The sequence below is a fragment of the Anomaloglossus baeobatrachus genome, chromosome 1 (assembly GCF_048569485.1).
Source record: "Anomaloglossus baeobatrachus isolate aAnoBae1 chromosome 1, aAnoBae1.hap1, whole genome shotgun sequence".
NCBI lineage: Eukaryota > Metazoa > Chordata > Amphibia > Anura > Aromobatidae > Anomaloglossus > Anomaloglossus baeobatrachus.
In genome coordinates this window covers 249940497-249961204 of record NC_134353.1, presented here as the reverse complement: position 1 = coordinate 249961204, position 20708 = coordinate 249940497, and the positions used below count along the sequence as shown (strand labels likewise).

Here is a 20708-nt window from a genome sequence, read left to right as displayed (position 1 = left end):
TGTGGCCAAAAACCTCTGTTTGGATAAATGGGAGGGCTTGGAATGAAAGGAGCACCATTTGAATTTTGGAAAAGTTGAAATAAATTGCGCGCACCATGTCACATTAGCAGGGCCTCTTGGGTACCTATACAGCAGAAACCCCCCACAAGTGACTCCATTTTGGAAACTGGACCCCTCAACGATTTTATTCAGGAGTATAGTAAGCATTTTGAATCCACAGGTACTTCACAAAAATGTTGCTGTAGCAACAAATTTCTCACTCTTAGGCTATGTGGCCATGATCCAGCGACACGGCGTCTAATACACAGTGTCAGCCTTCCTGCAGAGATGTGAGTGTTGTCCACGGGAGAACGCAGCTGCCCATGCCCACGATTTGGGTTCAGGCTGCTGTGGACTTTAGTTCTATTCTACCTGCAGAGAACACTCATCTCCGCAGCATAAATTGACATGCTGAGGCTCGGGAAGCTGCGCCACAGGTCGGTTTATGCTGCGGAGAAAAAAAGCACAGTGGGCATGAGATTTCTAAAAATCCTTCCACTGTGCTTCTACTGCACAACGCAGCGTTATGGATGCAGGGAAAACACTCTGCGCCCAAAACGCTGCAAACCCTGATTGTGGGCACATAGCCTACAATGCTACAATGGATGAATGGATAGATGTCAAACATATATAACGTCCCACCCCCTGCATATTCTAAGCTGGCGCCCTTCAGTGACTTTCATGTGGCACTAAAGGGTGCCTAGCCTTGTATTTAGCCCAAAAAGAAAAAAAATAATTAAAAAATAAATGACGTGGGGTCCCCCCTATTTTTGATAGCCAGCTAGGGTAAAGCAGACAGCTGTAGCCTGCAAACCACAGCTGACAGCTTCACCTTGGCTGGTGATCAATTTGGAGGGCTCCCCAAGCTGTTTTTTTTTAATTATTTATAAATAAATAATTAAAAAAAAACAAAAAAAAAACAAAAAAACGTAGGGTCCCCCCAAATTAGATCACCAGCCAAGGTGAAGCTGACAGCTGGGGTCTGGTATTCTCAGGGTGGGAAGAGCCATGGTTATTGGACTCTTCCCAGCCTAAAAATAGCAGGCCACAGCCGCCCCAGAAGTGGCGCATTCATTAGATGCGCCAATCCTGGTGCTTCGCCCCAACTCATCCCGCGCCCTGGAGCGGTGGCAAACGGGGTAATAAATGGGGTTGATACCAGATGTGTAATGTCACCTGGCATCAAGCCCAGCAATTAGTTATGTCACGGCGTCTATTTGATACCAGACATAACTAATTGACAGCAAAAAAAAAAAAAAATTTGAAAAAAAACCCTCCCCAAAAACATTCCCTCTTTGGCCAATTTATTGAAAAGAAAAAAAAAAAAATCGAGTCCCTGCTGTAATCCATTGTGAAAGTCCCGCGGCGATTCTGGACCTTCTAGAATATGGGGGGCACGTTCAGGGAACGTATCCCCCATTTTCTAGGAGTGCAGACCCTCCATTTGAGGAGAGTGGGTGTAAAGAATTTGCACCCACCCTCCCCGGGTCACAGCTGCAGAGTGCGAGCAGCAGCAGCAGCCAGCGTCTCTGAGTCAGACACAGGAAGCTGACAGCCGTGCTCTGCAGTGTGACCGGCGTGCACTGTGAAGGAGGAGGGGGCCGCGGGGGATCAGAGCTGACAGGTACGGGGGACACCGGGGAACACCGGGGTGGGAATAGGGGGTGACCTGGCAGGGCCTGGGGAGCAGGTTTCTGTCGTATGTGTCATAGCACATGCGACAGAAACCATAGGAAAGGGGGAAATGCGGCCGGCGCGCTGCTGTGCGCGCCGGTATGTGCTGCGCCATGTTAGATTTTCGGGAGGAAGTGGGGGGTGGGGACACTTTGGCGACACCGGAGAGGACCGGGGGATGAGATTTATCTCCCATCTGACATGTTTGTTTATGCCAGATGGGAGATAAATGATTTTTTACCGGCGCGGTCATTTACTGTAACCTGATCATCGGTATACGGTGTATACCGGTCATCAGGTGAGCGGGGACCGGAAAAACCGGCCAGAATCATGATTTCCAGGGTCTCAGCTACCCCCGGCAGCTGAGACCCCGGAAATTTTCTGACTCTGGGGGTCGCTAGACCCTTTTTTCCGACCGCCGTTAAAAAGCGGCGGATCGGAAGAAGTACCCTAATTTGTCGCCGTTAAAAGGCGTATTGGCGGTCGTTAAGGGGTTAAGAGGAGTTTGTCAGTAAGTACTTCACTTGTACATTTAGGTTGAATAGGTGTTTTTTTGCAGCATTGAAGTCTCAGTCAGACATCCATGGATCGCGGACATCTGAATGAGGGTTTACACTGACATAGCACAGCCTCATACTCAGGGTTGTGGAGGCAGAGAGAGAGAGACTGTTTTAAGGCATATGTATTACTTTTTGAAAAGTCGAAAGTTTCCATTTATTTCATTAGTATTTGGTACCATTGCCCTTAAACTGTATGACTTGGGTTAAATGTTTCGGATATCCTTCCACAAGCTTCTCACAATAGTTGGTAGGAATTTGAGCCCATTCCTCCTGACAGAACTGAGCCATTGTTTGTACAAATGAACAAGGCACCCAATAATAAGCCAGACTTGTGCACCTCCACAATTCTCTTCCTGAGATCTTGGCTGATTTCTTTGGACTTTCCCATCATGCTACACAAGGAAGCAGTGTGTTTAAGGTGTGCATTAAAATCCATCCACAGGAGTGTCTCTAATTAAGTCAGATGTTGCCAATAAACCTATCAGAAGCTTCCAAACACATGACATCATCATATGAACAGTTTAAAAAGGCATACAGTAGTACTCTTAGTAGTGTAGGAAATTATCCAGCATCCAGATCAGTAGATTGATTTTTAACCAATTTTCCTTTATTCCAAACTTCATAAAAGTATAAAATTCTCCATCATGATGAAGACCGCATCACAAGACGTGTAAGGTGGACGCGTTTCGGACAAAAAACTAGTCCTTAATCTGAGACAACACATAATACATCTGAACACATACTTATAAAAGGAACCACAGGAAGTCATGGAACAATCAAAGCTGAACAAGACCACCTGATATGCTAGGTAATCGCAGTAACCCTTACAAGACACTCAAAATTTCGTTTCTAACATTCATACCTGTTGGGAGTTCTACTTTGTAACATTAACATCCATTTTGCCTCTCGGTGCAATAATAAATCATTTAAATCTCCACCTCCCCTCACTGTCTGCACTTTCTCTATTGCATTAACTCTAAAGTGACTCAAATCACCTCTATGTATATGCAAAAAATGACGGGAGGCGGCTGATAAACTGCGTGTGGTAGTGTGACCCACGTCATAAACGTGCTCTGATATGCGGCGTCTTCAAGTTCGTGAAGTATTCTCCACATACTGGATATTGCAATCTGTACACGTTATGACATAGATCACACCAGCAGAACCGCAGTTCAGAGACGGAATTTTAAATTCCTTTTTTGTAACAGAGGAAACAGTTTTGTCCGTATTCCATATGAATCTGCACAGCCCACAGTTTTTTTGGCCGCATATCAGAGCACGTTTATGACGTGGGTCACACTACCACACGCAGTTTATCCGCCTACCGTCATTTTTTGCATATACATAGGAGGTGATTTGAGTCAATTTAGAGTTAATGCAATAGAGAAAGTGCAGACAGTGAGGGGAAGTGGAGATTTAAATGATTTATTATTGCGCCGAGAGGCAAAATGGATGTTAATATTACAAAGTAGAACTCCAACAGGCATGAATGTTAGAAACGAAATTTTGAGTGTCTTGTAAGGGTTACTGCGATTACCTAGCATATCAGGTGGTCTTGTTCAGCTTTGATTGTTCCATGACTTCCTGTGGTTCCTTTTATAAGTATGTGTTCAGATGTATTATGTGTTGTCTCAGATTAAGGACTAGTTTTTTGTCCGAAACGTGTCCACCTTACACGTCTTGTGATGCGGTCTTCATCATGATGGAGAATTTTATGAAGTTTGGAAAAAAGGAAAATTGATTTTTAACCAATCTACTGATCTGGATGCTGGATAATTTCCTACACTACGTCCTGCTGCAGAGGGATCCTGTTTTCTCTTCTGTGCACCGATCAAATATTTAGCGGTCTCCATTGGGGGAGCTGGACTTTTTCTATATACAGTAGTACTCTTAGTGTATATTAACGTTTGACTTTGCAAACTGTAATAAAAATGCCTTAAATCATGCTCTCTCATTATTCTGGAATTTGGCAAATATAAATCATATTAGTAATCCTAATTGACCTAAAATGGGAAAGGCTTATTCTGATTTCATGTCAAATAGTGAGAAAAACATGCAGATGTGTCCTTATAAAATAGTGTATGTAAACGTCTGGTTTCAACTGTACATAACTCATGTTTGTGATAAATTTACTGTAGTAAAATGGTAACATCACTACTTATATCATGTAGCTGAGGGTGCAGAGCAGATTCTTCTCAACTAAAAGCCTGAAACCTTTGATCAGGAATAGAACAAACATTTATAGGACATTTCATAACTTTCCAAAATTCTTATGAAAAAAATATTCATCACATAATAAATTGGGTACAGTAGTTCAATGCAGTATGTATTTTAGGAGTCTGAGTCGGTCCATTTCATACCAACTCTAACTCCACCAAAATGGACACTGACTCCGACTCCACAGCCCTGTCTATACTACAATAAGACTTGTCTTGGGCAACATCTTATTTTAGTCTCCTACGACAGTCTCCTGTGGCCTAGGGTTGTTGTATTTGCGGTGTGTGTTGTGCTCAGAAACGTACCGCATTTTGAGGATTTTAAGACTCACCCCAAATTTAGGAAAAAGAAAAAAGAAAAATGACATGCTAAAATGGGGGTCTGTCATGTAGTCCTAGAGTCAGCCTTATATTCTGGATGTAGCTGACAGGGATGGGGGGAGAAGGGGGTGTGTGGCAAGATTACAGGAGGCTGGGAGGAGGGGGTGTTGCACGCCATTGATCTACGGCGGTGGACACAATGGACTTTAAGAAAATGGCTGCAGAGGCGGCACACGCGCGGATGGAGATCAAAGATCTCAATTTGCACATGCGCTATTACAGACGCAATAGACTTCAGGAAAATAGCTGCGGAGGTATATTTGTTTCCAAATACAATGGGAGTTATCAGAATGTAAAGGACTGTTTTATGTAAGCTTTGTACAAAGCAGCTCGTTTCAGGAGCACAGATAGCGGTCTACATTTACTTGATAATAAGTGTAAATGTTTATGCCATTACGTCAGTAATCTGTGACTGCTGGACACAAGTCCCAAGAACTGTCTTTTCCTGATGCCATTGTTACAGCGTGATGGACATCGTACAAGGTCAGTTAATAAGAGCCATGGATGCTATGCTAGCAGGGAGGAAGCGGCTTGGAAGGCTCCTAAACAGAGTGTTACATTTTTGATGTTGCCAGACACTTTCACCAACTGTCAATGGCTTACTTTAAAAGGGGTTATCGACTACTTGACAACCTACTTAAAGGGAATCTGTCACTTGCTTTTGGCCACCTAACCTGAGAGCACCATAATTTAGAGACCAGGAATCAAATTCCAGATGATCTTACTGGGCTGTTTCCTGTAGGTTTGATAAAAATCACCGTTTTATCAGGAGACTATCCCTAGAGTACTAAGAAACTAGCCTCCCAGTGTGGATGTATCAGGCCCTCTGGCTAGCGCTCAGTTTTCGTTTTTTTTTTAGCGGTCTTGAGCCTTTGGTGGCAATCTCAGGACTCGGACCACAATTATCTGCAGGGAGTATACAGGACTATAACATATTTTTACTAAAGTTTATTTACACTTTACAGAATATATTCAGAACCCACCTTCAGTTCCTTTACATCAATAGTACCAGCCCCATCTGTGTCAAATAAATCAAACGCTTCGCGGATCTCTTGTTTTTGTTCTTCTGTTAATTCTGGTTTAGCTCCAGTCTTCCTACGTTGGGCAAGGCCAGGTTTCCTCATTACAGATGCCTATGAATATTAAAAAATTTCATCATTTGCATGTTATCAGCAAACATATCGAATACCAGTAAAATGTTTGGCCACACCCAAAAACAAATGGTTTTCCTTGTTTTTATTAGGTCTGAATTGTAGATTCAAAAAGGCAGCAAAACTACAAAGGAAGGAACACATACGACAAGTTGTAAAGAAACATGTGAAACAAACTAGAATGTGTTAAACCTTAGATTTCTCGAACCAACTCCTTTTACTCTGATGACAGCTTTATAACCCCTTAGAGATCTCAAGCAGCTTCATCAAGTTATTCATCTGGAATAGCTTCCCATAGAGCTTGCTTCATCAAAATTTCAGCTGTAGAATCACTGTCCTTAAGAAAGTGTTTGCAACTATCAGATGTGTTTTTAGGGGAAAATGATGGTTCCAAATTGCATAGGGTGCTGATTTCTATTCTGCAACTGTTAAAAGTAAGAACCAACGAAAAACACTACATCATTACTTTAAGACATGGCAGTCATTCAAATCTGGAAAACTACTGGAACATTAAAAAAGTATCCTCAAGTGCGATCCCAAAAAAAAAAAAAAAAAAAAAAAACACAAAACACCACATTGATTGCCATGCTGAAACTGGCTCTTATGAGGACCACCCCAGGAAAAGAAGGCCAAGAATTACCTGTGCTGCAGAGGATAAGGCCATCAAAATAACCAGCCTCAAACTGCAAATTGACAGAATCTCAGGTAACAACTAGGGATGAGCGAATATCACAAATATTCGGCAATATTCGGCTTCGCGAATATCCGACGAATAGTTCGCTACTATGCGAATACTCGATACGCAATGCAAGTCTATGGGAAGCCCGAATAGTTGCTATTCGGCAACTATTCGGGTTAACCATAGACTTACAACATTGCACATCGAATATTCGCAAATAATCGAATAGCGGCGACCTATTCGGCGAATATGGGCGTTGCCGAATATTTAAGGTATTCGATCATCCCTAGTAACAACCCTCATAAATGTTCTATAGACATGATAGTTCAGAGAGAGGAATCTGTTAATTGAAGAGGAAACTACGAGAGGAAGGCATTTATGGTCAAATTGCTACAAAAAAGCCTCTACTGAGGAACGCAGTCAAGAGACTTGTTTGGGCCAAGCAACACAAGGACTCTACATTAGATCTATGGAAATCCATACCTCGTTTTGACGAGTCAAAAATGTATCAACCACCATGTCTTTGTCATACGCAGAAAAGGTGAGCAGAGAGCTTTACAGGTGAGTTGCCCACCGTGAAGGATGCACAAAGAGGTGTGATGGTGTGGGGGGTATTTTATTGGTGACATTTGGTGATTTATGCCAAATTCAAGGCACACTAAGGGTGAGAACGCACTTTGCGTTTTTACCTGTGTTTCCGCAGCGTTTTGAGCTGCAGCGTTTTCATGCCAAAAGGCATGCGTTTTGATTTTCCAGCAAAGTCAATGGATTGGAAAATGGTGAATTTCAGACCGCACTTTGCGTTTCTAAACGCTGCGTTTAATTTGCATAATTTTTGGTAAAAACCATGCGTTCAAAGAAGCAGCATGTCAATTGTTTTTGCCATTTTGGGTGCGTTTTGCTAACATTGAAGTCAATGAGAAATGGCAAAAACCAAGATTTCTGCAAATTCCTGCGTTTTACCTGCTTTTTCAGTGCAGAAAACATGCGTTTTGGACTACCAAAACGCATGCTTTTTGCACATCAAAATAATGATTTGCTATGTCCCTTTACACACACACACACACACACACACACACAATCTGACAATTAAAATTAAGAAAATTATGCTTTAAATGAAATTTTTATCTATAAAATGTATATTACCGCTATAATTTTATGAAATATCTATATTTTCATTAGTTTTCCCATTAGACTGTTTCAACTTTATTTAGCAGTGTCTTGATGTTCAAAACGCATCTGTCAAAACGCAGGTGGAAGAAGGGAATTTTGTTTACTTACCGTAAATTCCTTTTCTTCTAGCTCCAATTGGGAGACCCAGACAGTGGGTGTATAGCTACTGCCTCTGGAGGCCGCACAAAGAACTACACTTAAAAGTGTAAGGCCCCTCCCCTTCTGGCTATACACCCTCCCGTAGGAGTACGGATTCCTCAGTTTTAGTACCAAAGCAAGAAGGAGGAAAGCCAATAACAGTTTCAAAAACAAATTCAATCCGATAACAAGATCGGAGAACTTAAGAAACAACATGAACAACATGTGCACCCGAAAAACGAAACCCTAAGAACAAATAGGGCGGGTGCTGGGTCTCCCAATTGGAGCTAGAAGAAAAGGAATTTACGGTAAGTAAACAAAATTCCCTTCTTCTTTTTCGCTCCTAATTGGGAGACCCAGACAGTGGGACGTCCAAAAGCAGTCCCTGGGTGGGTAAAAAGATACCACATGAACGGGCTGTCAGACAGCCTCTTCCTACAGGTGGGCCACCGCCGCCTGAAGGACCTGTCTACCTAGGCTGGCATCTGCCGAAGCGTAGGTATGCACTTGATAGTGTTTGGTAAACGTGTGCAGACTCGACCAGGTAGCCGCCTGGCACACTTGCTGAGCCGTAGCCTGATGCCGCAATGCCCAGGACGCACCCACGGCTCTGGTAGAATGGGCCTTCAGTCCAGATGGAATCGGAAGCCCAGCAGAACGGTATGTGTGAAGAATTGGTTCCTTGATCCACCGCGCCAGGGTGGATTTGGAAGCTTGCGATCCCTTATGCTGACCAGCGACTAGGACAAAGAGCGCATCAGAACGGCGTAGAGACGCCGTGCGAGAAATGTAAATCCTGAGTGCTCTCACCAGGTCCAACAGATGTAAACCCTTTTCAAATTGGTGAACTGGATGCGGACACAAAGATGGCAAAGTGATATCCTGATTGAGATGAAAGGAAGAAACCACCTTGGGAGAAAACTCTGGAATTGGACGCAGTACTACCTTGTCTTGGTGAAACACCAGGAAGGGAGATTTGCAAGATAACGCCGCTAGCTCGGACACTCTTCGAAGAGACGTGACCGCCACAAGAAAAACTACCTTTTGTGAAAGCCGAGAAAGGGGAACCTCTTTCAAAGGCTCGAAAGGCGGCTTCTGGAGAGCAATGAGAACCTTGTTCAGATCCCAGGGTTCCAATGGCCGTCTGTAAGGAGGAACGATATGACAAACTCCTTGGAGAAACGTGCGTACTTTAGAAAGCCGTGCCAAGCGCTTCTGAAAGAATACGGATAGCGCGGAGACTTGACCCTTAAGAGAGCTAAGCGACAAACCTTTTTCCAACCCAGACTGCAGGAAGGAAAGAAAAATTGGCAATGCAAATGGCCAGGGAGAAAACCCTTGAGCCAAGCACCACGCTAAGAATATCTTCCACGTCCTGTGATAGATCTTAGCTGAGGATGGTTTTCTAGCCTGTCTCATTGTGGCAACAACTTCATGAGATAAACCTGAGGCCGCTAGGATCCAGGACTCAATGGCCACACAGTCAGGTTCAGGGCCGCAGAATTCAGATGGAAAAACGGCCCTTGAGACAGCAAATCTGGACGGTCTGGTAGTGTCCACGGTTGGCCTACCGTGAGATGCCACAGATCCGGGTACCACGACCTTCTTGGCCAATCTGGAGCGACGAGTATGGCTCGATGGCAGTCGGACTTGATTTTCCGGAGAACTCTGGGTAACAATGCTAGAGGTGGGAACACATAGGGGAGTCGGAATTGCGACCAATCCTGAACCAAGGCGTCTGCCGCCAGTGCTCGGTGATCGTGAGACCGTGCCATGAAAACTGGGACCTTGTTGTTGTGCCGTGACGCCATCAGATCGACGTCCGGCGTCCCCCAGCGGCAACAGATCTGCTGAAACACGTCCGGGTGAAGGGACCATTCTCCTGCGTCCATGCCCTGGCGACTGAGAAAGTCTGCTTCCCAGTTTTCCACGCCTGGGATGTGAACTGCGGATATGGTGGACGCTCTGCTTTCCACCCACGTCAAAATCCGCTGGACTTCTTGAAAAGCTTGGCGACTGCGTGTTCCCCCTTGGTGGTTGATGTACGCCACCGCCGTGGAATTGTCCGACTGAATCCGAATCTGCTTGCCTTCCAGCCATTGTTGGAAGGCTCGCAGGGCAAGATAGATTGCTCTGATTTCCAGAACATTGATCTGCAGGGTGGACTCTTCCTGAGTCCACGTCCCCTGAGCCCTGTGGTGGAGAAACACCGCTCCCCACCCTGATAGGCTCGCATCCGTCGTGACCACTGCCCAGGACGGGGGAAGGAACGACTTTCCCTGTGACAATGAGGTGGGGAGAAGCCACCAACGCAGAGAGTCCTTGGCAGTCTGAGAGAGGGAGACAGTCCTGTCGAGGGACGTCGAGTTCCCATCCCATTGGCGTAGAATGTCCCATTGTAGAGGGCGCAGATGAAACTGCGCGAACGGGACTGCCTCCATTGCTGCTACCATCTTTCCTAGGAAATGCATGAGGCGCCTCAGTGAGTGCGACTGGCTCTGAAGGAGAGATTGCACTCCAGTCCGTAGCGAGCACTGCTTGTCCAGTGGAAGCTTCACTATCGCTGAGAGAGTATGAAACTCCATGCCAAGATAAGTCAGAGATTGGGTCGGGGTTAGATGAGACTTTGGAAAGTTGATAATCCACCCGAAACTCTGGAGAGTGTCTAGTGCCACCTTCAGACTGTGCTGGCATGCCTCTTGAGAGGGTGCCTTTATAAGCAGGTCGTCTAGATACGGGATGACCGAGTGACCCCGCGAGTGCAGAACAGCTACTACTGCTGCCATGACTTTGGTGAAGACCCGGGGGGCTGTTGCCAGACCGAAAGGTAACGCTACGAACTGCAGGTGTTCGTCGTGTATGACGAAGCGTAGGAAACGCTGATGCTCTGGTGCAATCGGCACGTGGAGATACGCATCTTTGATATCTATTGATGCTAGAAAATCTCCTTGAGACATTGAGGCTATGACGGAGCGTAGGGATTCCATCCGGAACCTCCTGACTTTTACGTGTCTGTTGAGCAACTTTAGATCCAGGACGGGTCGATACGATCCGTCCTTTTTTGGGACCACAAACAGATTGGAGTAAAAACCGTGACCTTGTTCCTGAAGAGGGACGGAGGTCACCACTCCTTCCGCCTTTAGAGCGGCCACCGCCTGCAACAGAGCATCGGCTCGGTCTGGTGGTGGAGAAGTTCTGAAGAAACGAGTTGGCGGACGAGAACTGAACTCTATCCTGTACCCGTGAGACAGAATATCCCTCACCCAACGGTCTTTGACGCGTGACAGCCAAATGTCGCCAAAGTGGGAAAGCCTCCCACCGACCGCGGGTGTGGGAATCGGAGACTGCAAGTCAGGAGGACGCCGTCTTGGCAACGGTTCCTCCGGCTGTCCTTTTTGGGCGTGACTGAGACCTCCAAGAATCTGAGCGTCTCTGGTCTTTTTGAGTCTTTTTTGACGAGGCGAATTGGGACCTGCCCGGTCCTCGAAAGGACCGATAACCAGACTGACCCTTCCTCTGTTGGGGTTTGTTTTGTCTGTGTTGCGGTAAGGATGAGTCCTTACCTTTGGAGTGTTTGATGATTTCATCCAAACGCTCTCCAAACAATCGGTCACGAGAAAAAGGCAAATTGGTTAAGCACTTCTTGGAATGAGAATCTGCTTTCCAATGTCTCAACCACAGGGCCCTACGCAAAACAACGGAGTTGGCTGACGCCACTGCCGTGCGGCTTGTAGCGTCAAGAACAGCATTAATCGCGTACGACGCGAATGCCGCCATTTGCGAGGTCAATGGTGCTACCTGCGGGGCAAATGCACGTGTGACTGAGTCGACTTGCGCAAGCCCGGCTGAGATAGCTTGGAGTGCCCATACGGCCGCAAAAGATGGCGCTAATGACGCTCCAATCGCTTCATAGATGGATTTCAGCCAGAGCTCCATCTGCCTGTCAGTGGCATCTTTAAGTGCCGCTCCATCTTCAACTGCAACCAAGGATCTAGCTGCAAGCCTGGAAATTGGAGGATCCACTTTTGGACACTGGGTCCAACCCTTGACCACCTCAGGGGGAAAAGGATAGCGTGTATCTTTAAGCCGTTTAGAAAAACGCCTTTCAGGATAAGCGTGGGGTTTCTGGATTGCGTCTCTAAAGTCAGCGTGGTCCAGAAAAGTGCTTAATGTACGCTTAGGGTATCTGAAATGGATTCTCTCGTGCTGCGAAGCTGACTCCTCTACAAGAGGAGCTGGTGGGGAAATATTTAACATCTTATTGATGTTAAATATAAGATCATTAACTATGGCGTCACCATCTGGTGTATCTAGATTGAGAGCGGTCCCAGGATCAGAATCCTGATCAGTTACGTCCGCCTCATCACCCATAGATTCATCTCGCTGGGATCCTGACCATTGAGATGAATGTGAAGGCCCGTCATAGCGAGCCCGCTTAGGCTGCCCGGGGCCATCGTCCGAGTCAGAGTCTTCACCCTGAGGTGTATGTGCCCGTCCCGGAGCTTGGAGGTAACTCAGCTGAGGGGGACCAGGGGGCAATGATTGCACAGTGTCCGTGGCCTGAAGTACAGGCCTAGCTCGCAATGTGTCAAGAATTTGTGACATAGTGAGAGACATTCTGTCAGCAAAAGCTGCAAACTCAGTTCCTGTCACCTGGACAGCATTCACAGGTGGTACACCCTGGGTCACGTCCAGCAGAGGTCCCGACTGTGCAAGCGCCGCAGGGGCCGAGCACTGCCCACAATGGGGGTCCGTGGAGCCTGCCGGTAGAAAAGTCCCACATGCGGTGCAGGAAGCATATAATGTCTGTGCCTTGGCACCCTTGCGTTTTACGGACGACAAGCTGCTGGCTCTCTGCAATGTGAGAGAGTCTATAGCCAAAGGGCGACCAGCGCTATGCAATACAAAGTATTTGTAGAAACAAAATACTAAGAATACTACTGGCACAAGAGGGGGTGAGCCCTGAGGGCTGCTTACCGCCCGCTGAATAGCGGGTAAGAGGCGCAGAATTCCTTGTCTGGGTCTCCCCGGCTCCCCTCTGCAGCTCAGCGTGTCAGCAGGAATGGCTGCCGGCGTCTGTGGAGAGGGGCGGTCCGTGGGAGTTCCTAAACAAAAGTGCGGGAAACAGTGTCCCCTCTGTGCCGATTGTGAGGGCTGGAGTATGTAAAAACGACTCCAGCCCTCAGCGCTGATGCACTGACCAGCGTCCCGCCCCTCTCCTGACTGGCAGGTCTGGGGGCGGGAACGAACGGAAGCAGGCCGCAAAAGCCGGGGACTCGAGTTATCAGCGCGGCCGCCGTAAAAGCGCGGCCCGCGCTGAAGTCCCCGGCGCACCACAAGTGCCAGCCGCGCCGCAGTCCCAGCGGCCGGCGCGACCGATTCCCAGAAGTGTGCCTGCTTCAGCGAAGCTGAATGAGGCCATGGCACAAGCGCCGCAGCGCTGATGTCCCCGGCGCACTACAACACCCAGCATGCTGCGGTGTGAGCGCCAAATGCACGGGGACACAGAGTACCTTGAGGAAGCAGGGCCATGTCCCTGATGTACTCCGCTCCATCCAGCATCTTCTCCAGGGGCTGTAGATGGAGCACGGTCTCAGTGCCTGGAGACCAGTAAATCCCACTTCACCCAGAGCCCTGTAAAAAGGGATGGGGAAGGAATCAGCATGTGGGCTCCTGCCGCCGTACCCGCAATGGGTACCTCAACCTTACAAACACCTCCGACATACAGTGGGGTGAGAAGGGAGCATGCTGGGAGCCCTGTATGGGCCCTCTTTTCTTCCATCCGACATAGTCAGCAGCTGCTGCTGACTAAAAACAATGGAGCTATGCGTGCGTGTCTGACCTCCTGCGCACAAAGCTAAAACTGAGGAATCCGTACTCCTACGGGAGGGTGTATAGCCAGAAGGGGAGGGGCCTTACACTTTTAAGTGTAGTTCTTTGTGCGGCCTCCAGAGGCAGTAGCTATACACCCACTGTCTGGGTCTCCCAATTAGGAGCGAAAAAGAAAAGCATGCAAAGCGCTGAAAACACATCTAAAAAGCGGTAAATACGCATGCGTTTTCAGCGCTAAATTTCTGGAAAAGGCAACTTTGGTCAAATCAATTAAGCCCAAAACGTGCGTTTAGAACTGCAAGTAGCACAACGCAAAGTGCGGTCTCAGCCCTACACTGCATAGCTACCACAGCATTCTGCAATGATATGCCATCTTATTTAAATGCACTTAGTGGGACCATCATTTGTATTGCAACAGGAAAATGACCCAGACTATATAAGGAGTACGCAACCAAGAGGCATGGGGGTGCGTAGGGGGTTGAAGACTGTCAGATGACATGGTCTCTACAATCACCTGACCTAAACGCAATTGAGCTGGTTTTGGGATGAGTTGGCCTGAACAGTGAAGGTAAAGCTGCCAACAAGAGCTTAGCACCTCTGGGAACTGCTTCAAGACTGCTAGAAACCATTCTTGGTGACTGATATAGCCGCTTGAGAGAATGTCAAGGTTGTCTAAACAGGTCAGAGTAACAGGGGGTACTTTGAGGAATCCAATGTTTAAAAACACATTCTGATTTGTTTCACACGGCTTTCCATTTGTGTTCTTTCATGGTTTATCTTCTTTCATTCTGAATCTATAGGGTATACATTCCAATAAGAAGAATGGGAACCAGTGCATGAACCGACATGTCCAAACTGGCACGGTGCACAATATTTATAACAAAAAAAGGGAAAAATCTTAATGCAAAGTCCAACAGGTGAATCTAAATTATTATTGTGTATTACTGTAATTGGGATGTCATTTCAAGAACCCCAAAACTATGCCACAGAAAGAACCAATAGATCAACGATATATATATTATATATAAAAAAAAAAGAAAAAAAAAAAAAAAGAGCATATATATATATATATATATATATATATATATATATATATATATATATATATATATATATATATATATATATATATATATATATATATATATATATATATATATATATATATATATATATATATATATATATTTTTTTTTTTTTTTTTCAGTTAAAAGCATGTTAAGTCAGGTTATAGAAAAACATGGAAGATAAGAAGCCCTGTAAAGGCAAACAGTTCAGACGCTGAAAACCCTTCATACATGTTAGCTATCCAAGATGCTACACACAGCTTATTACAGACATGCCACGGGCCCCCGAGCTACAGCACTGATAGCAAGAATTTAGATCTAGATATCTCAGACATCTCATTACCGTGAGGCTAGTCTGCAGACTGAAAGCAGGATATGTCGGCCGTATTGGTGGCACAAACAAAGGTGGAGGACGCACTGGATGGGAAGTAGACAGAGACGATGAGGATCCCATACTGATTTACCAGTCGCCTTGAGTGACTATCATAAGCGGCTTCATATACTATGGAAACATTGTGCTGCTCCCATATCCCCTGGGGGCTGAATAATCATGGTAACATCAATCACTGCACTGGCGCAGGGCATCACTATTCCCAATTACAGTAGATTATGCATTGTGCTGATGAGCGATGATAAGATAGTCTGTGCATCACACACAAATAGCAGATGTGGAGGAATATGAATTACAGGAGACCAGAATATAGAGTTGTAACATAATAGTAACATATTGTATGCCCACCAGTATTTCCTTTATGAAGATTAACACACACACAAATATATACACTCCTCAACATTGAAAGTACAGCCCCAAGAAGGAAAAGTAGTGGAATTATTATGGAGATCACAGGATGGATAGACATGTTAATGAAAAGCAAATGCTAAAGATTTGTAAACAAATGCAAATCATCAAGATCCTCTGCCAGCAGCTCCCTTTGCTAATGCTGAGGAATGATGACCTAGATGTGCTCAAAGGGAAGCAAGTCTGGAGACACTGCAAGCCATGGCAGGATGAGCAAAACTGCTCCTGGGACCCTTCTCACCCATTAGGAGTTGCTCTTGCACATACAGTAAAAATATGCAATGTCCTGGAACCAGTGGAGCTGTCCCAAATTTAGGAATCTATCCCAGGAAATCATGTCATAAGCCACCAAGATTATTAGAGGAATGGGTGGGCTGCAATACCAAGACAGGTTATTAAACTTGGGGTTATTTAGTTTGGAAAAACGAAGGCTTAGGGGGGATCTAATCACAATGTATAAATATATGAGGGGACAGTACAGAGACCTTTCCAAAGATCTTTTTACACCAAGGCCTGCGACTGGAACACGGGGGCATCCACTACGTCTTGAGGAAAGAAGGTTTAATCATAATCACAGACGAGGATTCTTTACTGTACGAGCAGTGAGACTATGGAACTCTCTGCCGCATGATGTTGTAATGAGTGATTCACTACTAACATTTAAGCAGAGCCTGGACGCCTTTCTTGAAAAATGTAATATTACCAGTTATGTATATTAGATTTTATGACAGGGTATTGATCCAGGGAACTAGTCTGATTGCCGGATGTGGAGTCAGGAAGGAAATTTTTTCCCCATTGGAACTTGTTTGCCACATTGGGGTTTTTTTGCCTTCCTCTGGATCAACATGTTAGGCTACAGGTTGAACTAGATGGACTTAGAGTCTCCCTTCAACCTTAAAAACTATGATACTATGATGTCCCTGCGTCACCTGTATTTGTGTCCTAAGGACACAGAAAGCCAGGGTTGGGATTCAATTGTTTCTTCCCAATTCAGCCAATCAGCTGCTGAATTGCCCTAATCAAGTTCTCTTTAACCCCTTTAATGACCAAGCCAATTTTTTTTTTTTTTTTTAAATCTGATGTGTCACTTTATGTGGTAATAATCCGGATTAAATGTATAATTTACCTTATGTGTCCCTTAGGCCAGCACCATTCATCACGTCTTTAGTTTCTGTTTTGCAAGGATTTTAGAAATCTTTGGAGTGACTTTAGGGGGCCTATATATTGGAAAATCCCTAAAAGTGATACCATTTTAAAAACAGGCCCCCTCAACATAAATCAAAACAGCTGTCAGGCAGATTGTTGACCCCTCAGATGCTTTTCAGGAATTAACGCACCGTTTAATGACAGGACTGAAACATATTTTTACTACAAAAATGTTGCAGGCGACTAGAGCTGTCAGACTAAGGCCATTACTCCATCTTGGATTGCCAGGGCAACCATCAGGATCACACAACCGCAATTTCATGGTGTTAATAACAAGGTCACCCCCCATACTCTATTGACCATTCAGGTGACGCTGCATATAGGCTATAAAATGGCCGTGGTCTGTCAATACCGATCATGGCTGATGCAGCAAGGGGATGATGCTATTATCTTATACTGTATCTCAGGTCAGTAAAAAGACATATTGGTGGCAACTACGAAGTTAAAATTCAGTGAGGAGCCTGCGTAGAGCTTAGTTTCTATACATTGTCTCCTCCGTGACTAGGCAGAATGCCTGCGGTTGACCAGCAAATGGCAGGGAAGAAGCAGAGTACAGAACGACAATGCAATTATAACAATGTTTGCTGTGGAGCGACACAGACTTACAGCTTCACAGGTCTGTCACTGGAAGGGGCGGAGCCTCCATTACTGTGCAGAGCACGCAGCAGTACAGGTGTATGCAAAGAGGAGCGATATACTGCAGGATGAGGGTGTGCTAAGGGGAGGAGAGGTGTGACGTACTGTAGGAGGGATCTGTATACAGTGTGTTCATCCATATCCTGTCCACCGCCATTTACTTGAGAACGGCGGCAGCTATAGGCATAGAAGTGGTGTCTAGGTATAGTAAAGTAGCCATGCGCTACGCAATGAAACCACCTATAGCGCCACCTGGTGGAAAACAACGGAGTTAGCATTTTTATCTCGAAAACGGAATGCGATAGAGAAAAAAAAGTGAATTACAAAGTTGTGCGGCATCATCAATTTAATACAAATCGACACCTTGCATTCAGAAATGCTATGATTAGAATGTGTAAAACTCACAAGGCTGCGGACGTGAAGCGATACTTCATGGACACCTTCCTACAAGTCATTGGGTATGGTGGCTGTGTGGAGTGGCCTCCACGCTCACCTGACCTGACCCCATTGGACTTCTTTCTGTGAGGTCACATCAAACAGCAGGTGTATGCGACCCCTCCACCAACATTGCAGGACCTACAACGACGTATCACAGATGCTTGTGCAAACGTGTCACCTGCCATATTGCACAACGTGCAGCAAGATACAGAATACTGTCCAGAGTCCAGATGTGCATTGCAGCTGACGGTGGCCACTTTAGGCATCAAAGTTAAATGAGCGCCATATGCGTGACCAGCATTCAATGTTTTTGTGGGGGTGGGGGGGGGGGGGTTATGGGTTTCATATCATAGCATTTCTGCATTCAAGGTGTCAATTCGTATTGAAATTAGGTGTAGGTGATGCCCTACAATTTTTTAATTCACTTTTTTTTCTCTATCTCTTTCCATTTTCGAGATAAAAATGCTAACTCCGTTATTTTCCACCAGGTGGCGCTATAGGTGGTTTCATTGTGTAGCACATGGATACTTTACTATACCTAGACACCACTTCTATGCCTATAGCTGCCGCCGTTGTCAAGTTAATGGCGGTGGACAGGATATGGGTGGGCACACTGTATACAGAGGATGAAAGGAGTGATGTACTGCAGGAGGGGGCTGTTCATACAGAGGATAACCGGAGTAATGTTCTGCAGGATGAGGCTGTGCTAAAGGGATGGGAGGCGTGACGTACTGTAGGAGAGCGCTGTATATACAGAAGTAATGTACTGCAGGATGAGGCTGTACAAACAGAGGATGACAGGAGTGATGTTCTGTATGAGGTGGCTGTATATAGGAGAATGAGAGGAGTAATCTACTGCAGGAGGGGGACGTATATAGGAGGAGAGGAGTAATGTACTGCAGGAGGGGGACGTATATAGGAGGAGAGGAGTAATGTACTGCAGGAGGGGGACGTATATAGGAGGAGAGGAGTAATGTACTGCAGGAGGGGGCTGTATATAGGAGGAGAGGAGTAATGTACTGCAGGAGGGGGCTGTATATAGGAGGAGAGGAGTAATGTACTGCAGGAGGGGGCTGTATATAGGAGGAGAGGAGTAATGTACTGCAGGAGGGGGCTGTATATAGGAGGAGAGGAGTAATGTACTGCAGGAGGGGGCTGTATATAGGAGGAGAGGAGTAATGTACTGCAGGAGGGGGCTGTATATAGGAGGAGAGGAGTAATGTACTGCAGGAGGGGGCTGTATATAGGAGGAGAGGAGTAATGTACTGCAGGAGGGGGCTGTATATAGGAGGAGAGGAGTAATGTACTGCAGGAGGGGGCTGTATATAGGAGGAGAGGAGTAATGTACTGCAGGAGGGGGCTGTATATAGGAGGAGAGGAGTAATGTACTGCAGGAGGGGGCTGTATATAGGAGGAGAGGAGTAATGTACTGCAGGAGGGGGCTGTATATAGGAGGAGAGGAGTAATGTACTGCAGGAGGGGGCTGTATATAGGAGGAGAGGAGTAATGTACTGCAGGAGGGGGCTGTATATAGGAGGAGAGGAGTAATGTACTGCAGGAGGGGGCTGTATATAGGAGGAGAGGAGTAATGTACTGCAGGAGGGGGCTGTATATAGGAGGAGAGGAGTAATGTACTGCAGGAGGGGGCTGTATATAGGAGGAGAGGAGTAATGTACTGCAGGAGGGGGCTGTATATAGGAGGAGAGGAGTAATGTACTGCAGGAGGGGGCTGTATATAGGAGGAGAGGAGTAATGTACTGCAGGAGGGGGCTGTATATAGGAGGAGAGGAGTAATGTACTGCAGGAGGGGGCTGTATATAGGAGGAGAGGAGTAATGTACTGCAGGAGGGGGCTGTATATAGGAGGAGAGGAGTAATGTACTGCAGGAGGGGGCTGTATATAGGAGGAGAGGAGTAATGTACTGCAGGAGGGGGCTGTATATAGGAGGAGAGGAGTAATGTACTGCAGGAGGGGGCTGTATATAGGAGGAGAGGAGTAATGTACTGCAGGAGGGGGCTGTATATAGGAGGAGAGGAGTAATGTACTGCAGGAGGGGGCTGTATATAGGAGGAGAGGAGTAATGTACTGCAGGAGGGGGCTGTATATAGGAGGAGAGGAGTAATGTACTGCAGGAGGGGGCTGTATATAGGAGGAGAGGAGTAATGTACTGCAGGAGGGGGCTGTATATAGGAGGAGAGGAGTAATGTACTGCAGGAGGGGGCTGTATATAGGAGGAGAGGAGTAATGTACTGCAGGAGGGGGCTGTATATAGGAGGAGAGGAGTAATGTACTGCAGGAGGGGGCTGTATATAGGAGGAGAGGAGTAATATACTGCAGGAGGGGGCTGTATATAGGAGGAGAGGAGTAATATACTGCAGGAGGGGGCTGTATATAGGAGGAGAGGAGTAATATACTGCAGGAGGGGGCTGTATATAGGAGGAGAGGAGTAATATACTGCAGGAGGGGGCTGTATATAGGAGGAGAGGAGTAATATACTGCAGGAGGGGGCTGTATATAGGAGGAGAGGAGTAATATACTGCAGGAGGGGGCTGTATATAGGAGGAGAGGAGTAATATACTGCAGGAGGGGGCTGTATATAGGAGGAGAGGAGTAATATACTGCAGGAGGGGGCTGTATATAGGAGGAGAGGAGTAATATACTGCAGGAGGGGGCTGTATATAGGAGGAGAGGAGTAATATACTGCAGGAGGGGGCTGTAT

General features: G+C 46.1%; 1 protein-coding gene across 1 annotated transcript in view; it reads right to left on the bottom strand.

The window, feature by feature from the left end:
• The window catches only part of LOC142310984 (uncharacterized), a 44976-nt gene that overhangs the window by 19795 nt on the left and 4473 nt on the right, over positions 1-20708 (bottom strand). The window contains exon 2 of the mRNA XM_075348932.1: positions 5854-6003. Within this exon, the coding sequence (XP_075205047.1) occupies positions 5854-6003 (150 nt within the window). The remainder of the gene's footprint in view (positions 1-5853; positions 6004-20708) is intronic.